The sequence below is a fragment of the Microcebus murinus genome, chromosome X (assembly GCF_040939455.1).
Source record: "Microcebus murinus isolate Inina chromosome X, M.murinus_Inina_mat1.0, whole genome shotgun sequence".
Lineage (NCBI taxonomy): Eukaryota > Metazoa > Chordata > Mammalia > Primates > Cheirogaleidae > Microcebus > Microcebus murinus.
The window spans coordinates 120,562,438-120,577,706 of record NC_134136.1 but is presented as its reverse complement, the minus strand read 5'-3'; the positions used below and the strand labels follow the sequence as shown (position 1 = coordinate 120,577,706).

General features: G+C 42.1%; 1 protein-coding gene and 1 pseudogene across 2 annotated transcripts in view; both read left to right on the top strand.

Annotated features, from left to right (window-relative positions):
• SLC9A7 (solute carrier family 9 member A7) overlaps nucleotides 1-15,269 on the top strand; it is a 176,898-nt gene that overhangs the window by 145,794 nt on the left and 15,835 nt on the right. For both annotated transcript variants that reach the window (XM_012749714.3, XM_012749715.3), the window contains one exon: nucleotides 11,372-11,454. In XM_012749714.3, the coding sequence (XP_012605168.1) occupies nucleotides 11,372-11,454 (83 nt within the window). The remainder of the gene's footprint in view (nucleotides 1-11,371; nucleotides 11,455-15,269) is intronic.
• LOC105862998 (RING finger protein 11 pseudogene) lies at nucleotides 5,172-6,496 on the top strand (annotated as a pseudogene).

Here is a 15,269-nt window from a genome sequence, read left to right as displayed (position 1 = left end):
GATATGATTTGACTCTCCAGCCCAGGGAATCTGAGGAAGAGAGGAGAGAAGTTGGTGACTGTAGGCACTCCCGTTCCTTCAGGGCCTGGGATCCTCTAGGTCAGGCATTTGGAAAGGGCACAGTAGGGACGGCTTGTCTTTGCGCTGCGAAGTCCAGGGCCTCAGATGGGAAAACTGGGAGGCTGAGGTTAACTCAAGGCTGGGGGATGGAATCATCCAAAGGCTCATTTACTCACATGTTTGGCATCTGGGCTGAGGGGGACACAAGAATGAGGACCTGAGACTGAAATCCCTACACATGGCTTCTCCATGGGGCTCAAGCTGCCTGCCAGCATGGTGGCCATTGGCTAGTCATATTTCTTACATGATGGCTCAGGGTTCTAAAAGCGAGTGTCCCAGCAAGCAAGGTGGAAGCTACATTACCTTTTCTGACCTAATCTTGTAAGTTTTCCAGCATCACTTCTACGGCTTTCTATTGGTTAGGAACACATTCCTAGGACCAGCCCAGATTCAACGGGAGGAGATAGAAACCATAACCTCTGAATGGGAAGAGTGTCAACAAATTTGTGGAGCAGTTTTAAGCTGCCATATCATCCCTATTGTGTAACTGTTGGGGTGATTTTGGCTCCAGGTTTTGCTCCTTCCCAAGACAGGCCTATCCTGGGCAGGCAAGGTGGAGAAAGGAGAGTTATATCAGGGGCAAAAATGTGTTATCAAAATTTTATTTTTTGGCCTTGAGAGTCAAGGACTATTATGTTCAGCATTGAATATCCAGTGCTGAGCACAGTGCTGACACATGGGGGGGAGTTCCACAGGTATTTGATGGGTAATTGTAAGGGGGGGGAGAGGCAGCATGCAGCAGGTAGCTTTATTGGCCACATACATGTGTTGTTCATGTAACCCTATTCTTTTTCTTCTAGTTAGCTTTGAATCACACATGTTGTGGTGCTGTGCAGGGCCCAGGAAGTGCTACTAGACACTCTTCAGGTTTCTTTCTCTTTGAGAGTTGCCACAGCCTGATAAGGCATTTATGGCACTGATGTGCATTCTAGGTTCCAGCTTAAATGACACAAAGCCATGACCTCTGAAATTTTGGGCCATTTGGGGAAGAGTTTTTAAGGAGCTTCCTTGGAAATCTGGTGCCCACTTTAATGGAGCTCCAGAAGACCTCTGAGATTATATTAGAATTGACTACCGTGCCAATTGGGAACATTTTGGAAAATTGCTAATTGATGCTAGCTTTGATTAAGGACTTTAGAAAACAGGGTTTCAGGAACTTCTACTTGGAAGCTAATTTAGAGTATAACAGTTTGGGCAGTTTTGAAACTCATCATGAGAAAACCTGGGGGGGGGAAACATGATAGATGTCTGTATTTCACTGAAAGGAAAATAATGGCTCTGGTAGGATATGGCTGCCCTATTCCTAAGCATCCTCCACAGAACTGTGACCAGTTTAGATTAATTTTGTAAGAAAACAGGCTAATAGCAGCTGGATAGTCAGGATTTAGAGAGATTTCATCTTGACAGTTCCAGACCAGGCAAAACATCCCCCCCCTTCTGTTGTTTCCCCATTGCTCCCACCTCTGTATCCATACATCTGTAAAAGGAAATAAATGAAATGGTTTGGTTGGTCATATAGCAGAACTTACTGTGCATCTCATCAGACCCACACACTGGAGACTCAGTAGCAAACCTGCTGTCATTTTTATGTGGAAATGTTTGAGAAAGCAGTGGGGCCTGAGTGCTAAGGGTTTTGGCGTTTAGTCCATACAGCGACAGCTAAAATAGCCCACCCCCATGTGGAGTGAGCCTCAGGAATCCCCTTGGATGGGTAAACTCAGCATTGCCTTCCTATTAGCTCCGAGAGGGCTCTTTGGGTCAGGAGCACTGTGCATGTGGTGTGGTGAACAGGCTGGCAACGACTCATGTAGCACTCCTAATGGCACCCCATTTGCCAGCCCTAGCCAGGAGCTGTGTCACAGCTTCCCCTCACCTTCTCCCTTCTAAGCCTCACACATAGACATGCAGAGGGACCCTCAAAGTCAGTTCCACTGCCCTTTTGAAAAGCTCTCAAGATTGCTATCAGACTGGGAAACATAGGCAAACTGCAAGCTTGGTTCCCCAGGACACCCTCTTAGAAATGACTAATGCTCTTGTGCAGAAAGACCCTTATTTCTCCAAATCCTCCCGACCTGACCTTCTCATTCCAGTGAACCACTAACAGCAGGGCTGGGAGCATTCAGTGGTCACAAGAAACAGGAAAATAGGGAAATAAATGGCCTTCTCATTTTTGGGTGAAACCCTGGGTTCTTGTGGTTTCCCCTGAAATAGATCCAGATCACATGCTCAGTGTTGTCATGAAACTGAAGTCAGAGATAGGGAAAGTCCAGATGTTTGTTCTCCACTAGAAAAAAAAGGACAGTTCTCTTTACCTCATTTTCTAAATAATCTTCCTAAAAACTACAAACAAACAAAGAAGTGATATTTGATGGGAAAGCATTTCTTATAATGAGCATGATTTTCCTCACTGGTTCTAGAAGCAGGTTATAAACAGAGTCATGGCTAGAGAGCTACAGAATATTAGCTCTTATGGGAGAAGGAAAGAAACTGTTGGAAAGAAACATTGGCCTTATGTGAGATAAGCATAAGAATATTGTGGGCAGACTTCAGCTTTGTGTCCCTGGCAAGTTTGACTCATTAGAACAAAACAAGACAAAAAAAAAAAAAACAACAACAAAAAAAACTCAGTTGCTTTGTTTCTCTGGAGGTCTTGGTGACTTTGAAACAAAAACAAAAACAACCCCAGCTGGAGACAAGCTGCCCAATCCCAGGGGTGGCTTCCCACCCCATTAAAGGGGGAACTTTTCATGCCAGACTAGACAGCTGACATTTCTGTTGGCCGGACATGCAGACACATCATTTACTTCCTTCCCCAAGTTTACAGAAGGGAACTCATTGATGGGAGCTGCTATGAGGATGAATCTGAATTTATCCCAGCTTTATCATATCAGCAGGACAAGGTCGCAAGCCGGATATTCATAAAATGTGGAAGACAGGAAACCACACTATGCTTGTGTGTGTGTGTGTGTGTGTGTGCGCGCGCGGTGCGTGTGTAGTAAATACTGTAGAAAATCAGCTGTTCATGATTGCATTGACTTATGACTTTCTGAGCAAGTTTGATTCCTGAGTTCTCCTCCGGTTTTCCTCCATGCTGAAATCTGATACCCAGTCACCTAAATTTTTAACTTCAAACAGTTGCTGAGATACCTTTCTTCAAACTGCTGCTCTCTGGTCCCCCCACCCCCTAAGTGTTTTGTTCTTCCAGTTGCCACCCTAGGCCCTTTGATTTCCCTTTCTGCTATTCTTTTTTTTTTTATTTTCTAGAAGCTCAGAGTCAATATGAATGTATTAATTCATTTGACAAATATTTACTGAGCACCTGTTTTACTTCAAACATTCCTTCAGGCTCTGGAAATACATCTGCAACAAGACAGATGAATTCCTGTCCTAAAGGGTTTGATGACAATATGATGAAACGTGAGAGTGGAGAGTGGCAGAAGCGAGAGATTGTCTGCTATTCCCCTGGGGAGTAGAGGCCTGTTCTTGCTGCTCCAAGTGCCCTGTGGGCGTCACCAGAAAGCTTGTTGGAAATGCAGACTCCTCACCCAGCCCCACTGAAGCAAATCCGCAGTTTGACAGTATCCCCAGGGGATTTTTGTGCACTTTACAATTTGAGAAGCCCTGGGCTAGGCAATTTGGCACTCTGGGAAGAGTTTTAACCAAGGAATAAAACTATCCATGTGTCACTGTGAGAGACTTGATTCCCTGCTTTTAAACCCTGTGATTACCCCCTGCTGAGAAATCTTGGGCCCATCATCCCAAAGACATGATAAAGGCCCAAATCAAGTTACATCATTTATTTACTCTTCTCTGTATTAATTTCCTGTGGCTGCTATAACAAATTACCAACAACTTAGTGGCTTAAAACAACACAATTTTATTATCTTACAGTTTAGTAGATCACAAGTCTGATGGCTCAGCTGTTTTCTCTGCTTCAAGTCTTTCAAGGCCAAAAGCAAGGTGTTGGTGGGGCTGGGCTCTTGGGGAGAAGCCACTTTGAGGCTTATTCAGGTTGTTGGTAGAATTCAGTTCCATGTGGTTGTAGGACTTAGGGCTCATGTCCTTGCTGGCTGTTGGCCAGGGGTCATGCTCAGTTCCTAGAAGCCCCCTTTCATCTTCAAAGCCAGCAACAGTGGGGCAAGTCCTTGTCAAGCTTTGAATCTCTCCTGTGTCTTCTTCCACTGTAACCTTTTGATTCTTTTGTCCTCCTTGTATATTTTAAGGGCCCATATGATTATATTGGGCCTACGTGGATAACCTTAAGTCCATCCACAAAGCCCCTTTTGCCAGGTCATGTAACATGCTTACAACCTCCAGGGATTAGGATGTAGAAATCTTTGAGGGGCCATTATTCTGCCTACCATATGCTCCATCTCTGAAAAAAAAAGTAAAGTCTTCTCATTATTATAATGAACTTAACTTTGGAAAAAAATCTTTTAACATTATATAAGAACGGAATGAAATATAATTCTACACAGATATCGTTATTCATTAGTTCTAGAAAAATTATTCCAAAAATCAGACCATTTGCCATTCTTCCCCTCTGGAAAGGGTGCTCCTCAAGGGGCAGGTGCTGAGTCTTGCTCATCTTTGTCTTTCTAGGACCCAGTACAGTACCTGGCACATAGTAGGTGCTTAAATAAATGCAGAATGCAGAAGAAATAGACACTGGTTCTTACATGCTCAAAAATGGTAACAACTTGTTCTGGCTGCCGCCGCCGCCGCCGCGCTGAGGCGGAGTAGGACGAGGCCCGCGGCCGCGGCTCCGGCGTCGGCGGGGGCAGCAGCAGCTGAGGCAGCAGCTGAGGCAGCCGCGACGGCTGCGCCCCCCCCTCCTGACCTGGATTAGGCCCAGCAGCTCCGTGGCCGCCGCCGCCCCGTGGGAGGGCGGGGTGGGGAAGTGTTTCGTCTCCAGAGGCAACCGCCGCGACCCCAGCGAAGTCCGCGGCCCAGCCTTGAGCCCCCTCCCCCGGGGGCTGGCATGAGCTGCCCCTCGGCGGCGCCGGGGGGGGGGGGGGGGGGGGGGGGGGGGGGCGGGGAGTCGCCACCGCCTGAGCCCGGCCTGCCGGTCGACCCCACCTCGCCTACCGAGGCTGACTGCTGAGCTGCGAACGACCCCACCACTGCTTGCTTCCTACCCCAGATCATACGCTCCAACCCCAGAAGATGGAGAACTGCCTCAAATCCCCCACCTCGGATGACATCTCCTTACTTCACGAGTCTCAGTCCGACCGGGCTAGCTTTGGCGAGGGAACGGAGCCGGATCAGGAGCCGCCGCCGCCATATCAGGAACAAGTTCCAGTTCCGGTCTACCATCCAACACCTAGCCAGACTCGGCTAGCAACCCAACTGACTGAAGAGGAACAAATTAGGATAGCTCAAAGAATAGGCCTTATTCAGCACCTGCCTAAAGGAGTTTATGACCCTGGAAGAGATGGATCAGAGAAAAAGATCCGAGAGTGTGTGATCTGTATGATGGACTTTGTTTATGGGGACCCAATTCGATTTCTGCCGTGCATGCACATCTATCACCTGGACTGTATAGATGACTGGTTGATGAGATCCTTCACGTGCCCCTCCTGCATGGAGCCAGTTGATGCAGCACTGCTTTCATCCTATGAGACTAATTGAGCCAGGGTCTCTCGTCTGACTTCAAGTGAACCATCATTTTGGGGTGGTTTTGATCTTTTGTCATTCAGCCCAAAGAGCCAGGGATTAGGAATTAAGATCATGCACAAAAGTTTCCTAAAAATTCCTGGATGGCTGCAGATGTTGGGGGAAAGTATGTGATATTTTAGAAACTTAGTGGGAAAAGTAGGATGGTATTTTTATGTAAAGCCTTGACCCAGTGTTTAAAAATATAATTGTATTTAGATCTTATTGCTCCAGTACATAGGAATTGTGTAAAGTGTTACAGCAGCTGTATATGTTTAAATTGTGTGTGTTGAAGATTAGGAAAAGATAGTGGTTATTTTTCCTAAATGAAATAACTTTTTTCTTTGCCCTACCACCCAAATTCTTTTCTCAAGTTGCTGACATTTGGGTCAAGGTTTTATTTAAAGCTACATTTTATAACACTGGCACAAAAAAAGTAGTTTTAAGCTTGTTTGCACAGTTCTTTTTTTCCATTGGAAATGGAATTCATTGCCTTAGGTCTTTTTAAATAGTGTATTATTATCATTGGGGCTGGCTCTATGCTTGAAAACCAGTTTATTTATAACCTGTTATAAGTGCTATATTCCGTTTGCAGTTAGGAAATGCAGAATTCAAAGTGATCTCCTAGCTTGTAAGCAAACCGAGATGCACTATCCCTTTTCTATAAAAAATGAGTTAATGTGTCAAGAAACCAACTCTAGTAAAGTGGGGTTTAACATTACTCTTTCCTATGTGTTTTATCTAATTATTTTGGTTGTTAATATGGTGATAATTGAAAGTCAAGGTAAATTTTAAATATTAAGAATTTTGATTTATTGAGCTTGAATTATGCCACCATGTTTATGTACAAAATGAAGGTGGCACCATGGTGAAACTTAAAGAGAAGTAGCTTCTCAGTTGTAACAATTTTGATTTTTTTCTCTTTCCTTTGACCTCCTTCCCTCTTATCTTGAACCATAGCAAAAGGATACTGCATCTCTCATTACTGTAGTGCTAAGGTTATTGAAGTTATATAAAACACATCTCAGTCTCTGTTTCTTTGAAAGGTATCTATTAAGTCCTGCTAGCTTACTGATAAGACTAAGCAGTGAGAATAAAGATAAATGTGTTTCATGTTTTGCACAAAAATGCAGAATTTGTATAAAAAAAAATGGTAACAAGCAGGGTTGCCGGTGTTTATTTTCTTGAAGGGGCTTCTCTACTAATATTGTCAGTAAAAAGATTAAAAATCCCCTGTGTAAAGAGCCACGCAAGATAGCCAAATGATATTAACAATTAGTTTTTCCCCCAACAAATATATGTTTGAAATTACATATCCAATCTTTGCAGATGAACTGAATTAATAATGCGAGCTCTAACTATGTGCCAGATACTGTGTTAAATATTTCACAAATATTTAATCGGCACAGAAAGTCACATGGCTAATAATAGTAGTGACAATTGCTATTTGTTGAGTGCTTACCACATATCAGACACCATTCTAAGTTCTTTAAGTGTAAAAATCATTTACGCCTCTAAAATAAATACCTCTTTTATTCTCTACATTCACAATACTTCTAACACCAAATATGTTGGTTTTTTGTTTTTCCCACACCAATCAATCCTCCAATTCTCTGGTTACCAACTAGGTATCCTACAGTTTAACTCAATTGTGACACTAACTGCCCAAAGTTAGCTCAGACCCCACAGGTTAAGGCTCAGTCCCACAAGACTGCCCTCCCTTCAGACACTAGTCGCAAGGGCCAGGTTGTGTCCTGTACTTCTGACTGGCTACATATCAGGGGTTCCCATGACCCCCTCCTCAGGTGCAATAATTTGCTAGAATGACTCACAGAACTCAGGAAAGCACTTTACTTACTATTATCAGTTTATTATAAAGAATACAACGTAGGAACAGCCAAATGGAAGAAATGCATAAAGCAGGGGATGGGGATCAGAGTGTGTGGAGCCAACTTGGAAGCCCTCTGAACCCCATCCTTTAAGGTTTTATGGAGGTCCTATTATGTAGGCATGGTTGATTAAATCATTGGCCATCTCACTAATAATTTACTCAATCCCTAGTTCCTGTCCCCTCCTGGAGATTGGGAGTGGGGTTGAAAGTTCCAACCCTCTAATCATGTTGCTTCCTCTGGCAACCAGCCCCCATCCTCCAAAAGTTACCTCATTAGCATTAATTCAGGTATGATTGAAAGGAGCTTATTGTGGCAGGTGAGAATTCTACCACTGAACCACCAATGCTTGCAAAAGGAGCTTATTATGAATAAAAGATGCTCCTCTCATCCCAACCACTCAGGAAGTTCCAAGGGTTTTACGAGTTTTTGTGCCAGGAACTGGGGTGAAGACCAATGTATAATATATTTCTTGTTGTATCATAATATCACAGCCTCATAATGTCCCCATGAGGTAGGAAATTGTTTATATCTTCATTGTACAGTGAGGACACTGAAGCACAGAAAGGTTAGGTAACTTGCCAGCAATCACACAGCCAGGCAATGACAGTCAGGACTCAGCTAGTTTGTTGAGAGAGCCTGTGATGTCCACACCTCCACCTCTTGGAGTGCTCTGTTGCTTTTGAAACATTTTGCAGAGAAACCAAGCTTGTGCATGGCCTTGAAAGATGAATAGAGGTCAGCTAGGTAGGTGTGGTAGGGAGGAGATGAGAGGAAGAAAGAATATCCCAGGCTCTAGAAGTAGTCTGAGCTAAAGACATGAGGTATGAACCCTTCTGGTGGGAATGCAGGTTTTGAGGATGGGTGTGGTAAGAGAGAAAGTCTCTGCTGTTTCTGTGGGCAGCACAGGAATGTAAATCCAAGAGTTTCCAAGAGCAGCCAGGAAAGAGGCCTTGCCTTTGCCCATAGTGACCCCTGCTCAGCCTTGTGCTTTGGAACCCACAGAAAGGGCTCTCCTGGCTTCTCTGTGATAGCAGCTCAGATCATGTGGTGAAGCAGGCATTGGTTATCTTCCGGGTCAGCTTAAAAAATTAGTTCTATTCCACAGAACCACCCTGATTTCCCCAAAGCCACCATATGTGGATTTGTCTAAGTTCTTCTCATACCTAATCGTGCTTCTGGCACCATCTCTTGGAATAAGAAGTTGTTTAATGCCCTTTTTGCAAGATTACACCTTTGATTTGCCCTGAACTTATCGCCTAGCCTTTAAGGGTTGTCTCTTAGTTGGGATTTGCTGTGGAGTCTTAGGTCACTTTATCTTATTTGTGGATTACAGGCATATCTTTCTCTAGCCTGAGAAGACCTTTTGTTAGTTTGGTCAAATAGAAGCCCCTCACTTGCTTAACTCGTTTTAATTGTCCCTTTTGGGGCTTACATAAGTCTCTTGTAGCTTCCTTGAGATGAGATGGCAAGAACTTAAGTATTCCAGGTGATAATAAATACTTGTGGTTTTGCAGAGGTTAAGAAATGACAGAGTAGGGTTTGTTGTTTTTCTTATTGATTTAAGTGGAAGACGGGGAGAAACTGACTTTGGGGGACTTGTTTTGTGCCTGATGGTTTATAATATCCTTCCTGATGATGTTTATCATCTTGCTAGTTTATTCTTTAGTAAAATTTTACAGGTACTACTTAGAACTGAGAGCCCAGAGCCTATCACGTTGTAAAGAACCATTTGATTTTTTCCATAAAAATATTTGCCTATCAGAAAGGTCATCTACCACTTTTATACTTAGTCATGTGGCATTTTGAAATATTCTTAGAGTTGTCATTGGGTTGGTGATTGGTTACCCAAAGGAACGATTGTCATCTTCAAGTAGAGACATTTCTGTGTCCTCTTTCTTCCACATGATTTATAAACTTGATCCAGCAATCCCATTACTGGGCATGTACCCAAAAGAACAAAAGACATTCTATAGAAAAGACATCTGCACTCAAATGTTTATAGCAGCACAATTCACAATTGCAAAGCTGTGGAAATAACCCAAGTGCCCATCAATACAAGTGGATTAATAAAATGTGGTATATGTATACCATGGAGTACTATTCAGCTTTAAGAAACAATGGTGATCTAGCACCTCTTGTATTTTCCTGGATAGAGCTAGAACCCATTCTACTAAATGAAGTATCCCAAGAATGGAAAAACAAGCACCACATGTACTCACCAGCAAATTGGTTTTAACTGATCAACACCTAAGTGCATATATAGGAATAACATTCATCGGGCATTGAGCAGGTGGGGGGGGGATGGGTATATACAAACATAATGAGTGTGATGCGCACTGTCGGGGGAATGGACACACTTGGAGCTTTGACTCAGGTGGGGCAAAGGCAACATATATAACCTTAAACATTTGTACCCCTGTAATATGCTAAAATAAAAAAATAAATAAATAAGAGTATAAAATAAAATGGGTCTCTGGGGTCTCTCCTTACTTATATTTCCTCATCCACAGAAGGGCCTGTTAAACTAAGCCATTTCCATATCTGTCACTAAACATTCCTGAAATACCATGGGGACTGAATTTTTTAAAATAATCTTTGCTCTTGGGAACTTTAGGAATGTAAATAGTGCTTGGTAATTTCCTTCCTTCTACTTGTCTATATGCTTAGCTTCTCAAAGATCTCCGATCAATCCTTGGTGTTGCTATTACAGGTAGAATTGACACTCACTGTGATTTAGAACTGCTTGTAATTTTGGTTCAAGTTTTATTCGGTAACTGTCAATTGTCCTTCACTTGCAGACTTGGCTCTCCCTGTGATATTAAAGAGGATGATGAGAAAAATGGCTGTGCTCCACAAGCCATCTGTACTTTCAGAGCCCCACTAGTGCCCTCAAATTGCTGTAGTCAATCTGATTTTTATATTAATTGTGCTGTTTATGATACTTATAATGTCTAGATTTCCTAGACCTCGAGTGAACATTTGATTTTGCAGGTTATTTTGAAAATTCAGTGATAGAGATATTTGAGTTGGAAGGGCATGTAAAGAGCAGCAAGGAACTTGATACTTGAGGGTAGATAAAATAACAGAATTGCTAATCAGGTCTCTCTTTCCCCTGTCCACTGACCCCACCTTCCTAAAGCTGGTAGGGAAATAAGTTACCTCGTCACCTGGAGCACAACATTAGGTACCTGGATAAGAAACACAGAGAAGCCTTGGCTACTTTGTCAAGAAACTCAACAAAGTGTGGTTTCCCAAGGCCTGCTTGGGGCGATGGGGTTGAGGGAGGAAAGTTGGCTTCCTTAGACGTGGAAAGTTGGTTTCACAGATGCTTTTAAAAATATTCTGTATAAATCAATTTTGTCTCATTAGGATCTAGACTATTTTAGGGTAATTAATCTGCTCAAAGGCACTTTGAGGAAAATTCCAATAAAAATGCCAAAAGAAATTTTGTACTACATTGAGTTGATGCACACACAGACATAAACAAGTCTTTTTAGTTTGAGGATTGCTTTTTCTGCCCTTTGGCTTTATGCAATTTCTGTTGAAATATTTTCTCCAAATATATCTTTGAAACTTTGGTGATATGGGATGTTTGACAATGAGCTCTAGATCTATAAGATTTATAGTTAAAAAAGAAGCTTTCTCTCCCTTTTTTGAGATCCCTTTTTGTGCAACTAAGCATATGTCCTCTTGTTTGTTCATAGGATGGGCCAGATTCTGCCAGAGGAAACCGGACAAAGCAGGAGAGCGCGTGGATATTCAGGCTGTGGTACAGCTTTGACCACAAGTATCCTTTTAAGTGGCATGTGTTGGTGAAGCATTGATGATGTAATCCTCTTGTTGAATTTTTGGTGAATGACTTCTGATAAGTACGAAAAGATGAGTGCTTGGGACAGGTGTAGTCAGTCCTCTCATGGGACACGTGCAGTGATCATTCAAGCACAGGTAGTCCTGGTGAACATCTCTCTGGCCAAGAGGAATGTTTGCATATCCTTAGAGTAGCCAATCTACTCATGTGGCTCTTGAGAACTTTATGTCCAGGGGAACTGTGCCTTTGTAGGTGAGTTAGGTTAAAATTACACAATGAATCATGTTGTGGTCATCATGCTGTGGTCAGGAAGGGAAATTGAGCTTTATGTGTTAACTCACACGAGGAGAATGATTCCTATTGGTTGAACTCAGCCAAATATGATCTTGTGTGATTTGATAGTGGTATAACTGGGCCACATGCAGGGAAGACCCTATGCTAGTAGATTCACTTGGTCCCAAATAAAAATTAAAAACCAAAAAGTTAAACCTTCATGGTTTCTTAAATTAACATAGTGATCAAACAGGCAGGTGGCTTATTACATATGGTCTTTGGGGACTTGGAAAATGTTTAAGGTTTTGTTTTTGTTTTTTTTTTTTTTAAGAGACAGGGTCTTGCTTTGTCACTCAGGCTGGAGTGCATTGGTGCAATCATAGCTCACTGCTGCCTTGAACTCCTGGGCTTAAGCAAAGCAGTCCTCCTGCCTCAACCTCCTGTGTAGCTAGGACTACATGTGTACACCACCATCCACAGCTATTTTTCTTTTTCTTTTATGTAGATAGAGGGTCTCACTATATTCCTCAGGCTGGTCTAAAACTCCTGACCTCAAGCAATCCTCCTGTCTTGACCTTCCAAAGTGCTGGGATTACAAGTGTGAGCCATCATACCTGGCCAGGGAATATTTTTATTGAAGTATAACAGATACACATAAAAGTATGGAAATCATAAGTGCTCAGTAAATTATCACAAAATAAACACATTAATTTAACACTAACCCAGTCAAGAAACAAAATTACCAGCTCCCCTCATGTCGTAACCCAATTACTGCCCTTACCTCCTTCCCAAATGTAACCACTCTCCTGACTTCTAGTAACATTTAATAGTTTTACTTGTTTTTTTAACTTTATATAAAGAGGAGTATACAATATATACATTTTAGTATCTGGTTTATTTGGCTTGACGTGTTTTGTATGATTCATCTCTGTTGTCCTGTGTAGCTCTTAGGTCATGTGTTGTCATTGCTCCATAGTAATTAGTTTTATGAATATATCACAATTTATCATTCTATTTTTGACGAACATGTGGGTTGTTTCCAGTTTGGAACTACTATGAAAAATACTTCTATGAACATTCTGGTACATGTCTTTTGGTGAACGTATACATATATTTTTGTTGGGAATGTATGCAGGAGTGAAATTGCTGAGTCATAGGACATAAGTAGGTCCAACTTTAGAAGACAGTGCCAGTTTTTCAAAATAGTGAGTATAACTGCTTTACACACTCACCTCTGATACATGAGATTTACAATTGCTCCACATCCTCACCAACATTTGGTATTGTCAGGATTTTTAATTTTAGCTGTTCTAGTGGGTTTATAGTGGTATTTCATTGTGGCTTTAATTTGCATTTCTTTGATGACTATAGGGTTGAGCACCTTAACATATATTTACTGGCTATTTGGTTTGTTCCTTTGTGAAGTGCCTATTCAAGTCTCTTGCCTATTTTTCTATTGAGTTGTATGCCTTTTTCTTACTGGTTTGTAAGAGTTCTTTATATATCCTGGGTATGAGTCTTTTGCTGGTTAAATGTGATTAAAATATCTTCCCTTACTTTGTAATGTGCCTTTTCACTTTTTAAATAGAATCTTTTGATGAACAAAAGGCCTTAATCCAATTTATTGATCCTTTTCATTCTAGTTAGTATATTTTATGTCCTTTTTCAGAAATCCTTGCCTAACTCAAAGTCATGAAGCCAATTTCCTGTATTACCTTCTAGAAGCTTTTATTGCATATCTTCTGTGCATTTTTTCTACTGAGTGACAATCATGGGAAGTGAAAAAATCTAGAGATAATTTGCAATGCTCTGGATGAGGTTATTATCCTTCGGAGATGGTTAAGCTAGGGGTATTGGCAATTCCAGATCACCTTAATCCAACCAGGAATAAAGGTGATACGAAGCCAGGCATCAGTTCCTATGAGGATTAGTCTGTTTTTTTCATTGCCCTTTTTTTCTGGATCCCGACCTAAAGCCTGGAGTGTTTACATCTTCTTCCTTTGTGGGCCCCAGACTTCGATTTTTGTCAGACTCTGTCTTTGTGAATCTGACAGTTGCTCTGCTCAGCTTCTCAGGTGCCTTTAGGGGAATTGTGGTTCACCAAGTGTGAGGCTTACCTCTTGGCTTCTCCCAGATTCTGGTCCTCGTCGCTGCCTTGGTAGCTTTCTGAAGCCATTGAACAGATGGTTTTGTCTTGTTTTATTTTGCCCAGCTTTTCTAGTTCTCAACCGAAAGGGTTGGTTCAAAATACGTTGTTTGCTACTAACTGAAATAGACCCCCCAGGGATTTTTTAAGCCATATGAACTTTGTCTATATTGTAATCCAGAATGCGTGTTGCTCACTGGCCTTAGAAAGTATATAGAGCCCGGGCGCGGTGGCTCACGCCTGTAATCCTAGCACTCTGGGAGGCAGAGGCGGACGGATTGCTCAAGCTCAGGAGTTCGAAACCAGCCTGAGCAAGAGCAAGACTGCGTCTCTACTATAAATAGAAAGAAATTAATTGACCAACTAATATATATAGAAAAAATTAGCCGGGTATGGTGGCATATGCCTGTAGTCCCAGCTACTCAGGAGGCTGAGGCAGCAGGATTGCTTGAGCCCAGGAGATTGAGGTTGCTGTGAGCTAGGCTGATGCCATGGCACTCACACTAGCCTGGGCAACAAAGCGAGACTTTGTCTCAAAAAAAAAAAAAAAAAAAAGAAAAGAAAGTAAGTAGAGCAAATTGAAGAGTATCCACAGGAAAGTGGCAAAATGCTAAAGTGATAAGAAATTGATTCTTTGAAGACAGGAGTTACTGCAAAAGTCCCATCTGACTCTAAATTTTAGTGACTTTGGGATTTCCACTTTTTTGGGGAAGAGAAACTAAAAAAGAGCATAAGCAGGCATAAAGAGTCTGAAGAATTAAATGAGGAAGGTGACCATGATTCATTCTATAGCTCCACAGATTATCTAAGAAGAAAACGTGGGCTTTGGCTGCATCAGAAGAGAGTTCATGTGGACATGAATGATTCCCACAGGCTAGCAGGAGGAAGTATGGGGCCTCCTTCCCTGAACAAGCCTTAATATGGGATAGATGGGCTTCCACTGTAAGATGAGAGACTCAGCACACACATATACTGGCCTTTTCTCCCCAGGGTTCATTGAAATCACAAAAGAGATGGTTTCATCTACTTGAAAGACCAATGGTAGAGGGAATTATAGCAGAGAAAACTGTAGCCCAAGACAAAAGTGAGTCATAAACCAGTTTTTCCAGGTAATTTATTAAAGAATATTGTCAAGAATACCCACAACAGGTACTTCCTGTGTCAACAGGTCAACTGGTAACTTAATTTTCTCTTCAGGCCATGCATCTATAAAAGAAAGTAGAGACACTGCCTAGGGAAGGCTTGCAGAGAAACAGATCTTGAGGGCACCAGAGATTTTTCTCTCCCTCCCTCCAACTTTGGCCATGGTAGGAGTCCCCAGCCTACCTGATGAAGAGAAACTAAATAAAGACACGAGGATAGGGGTGCCAAAGTA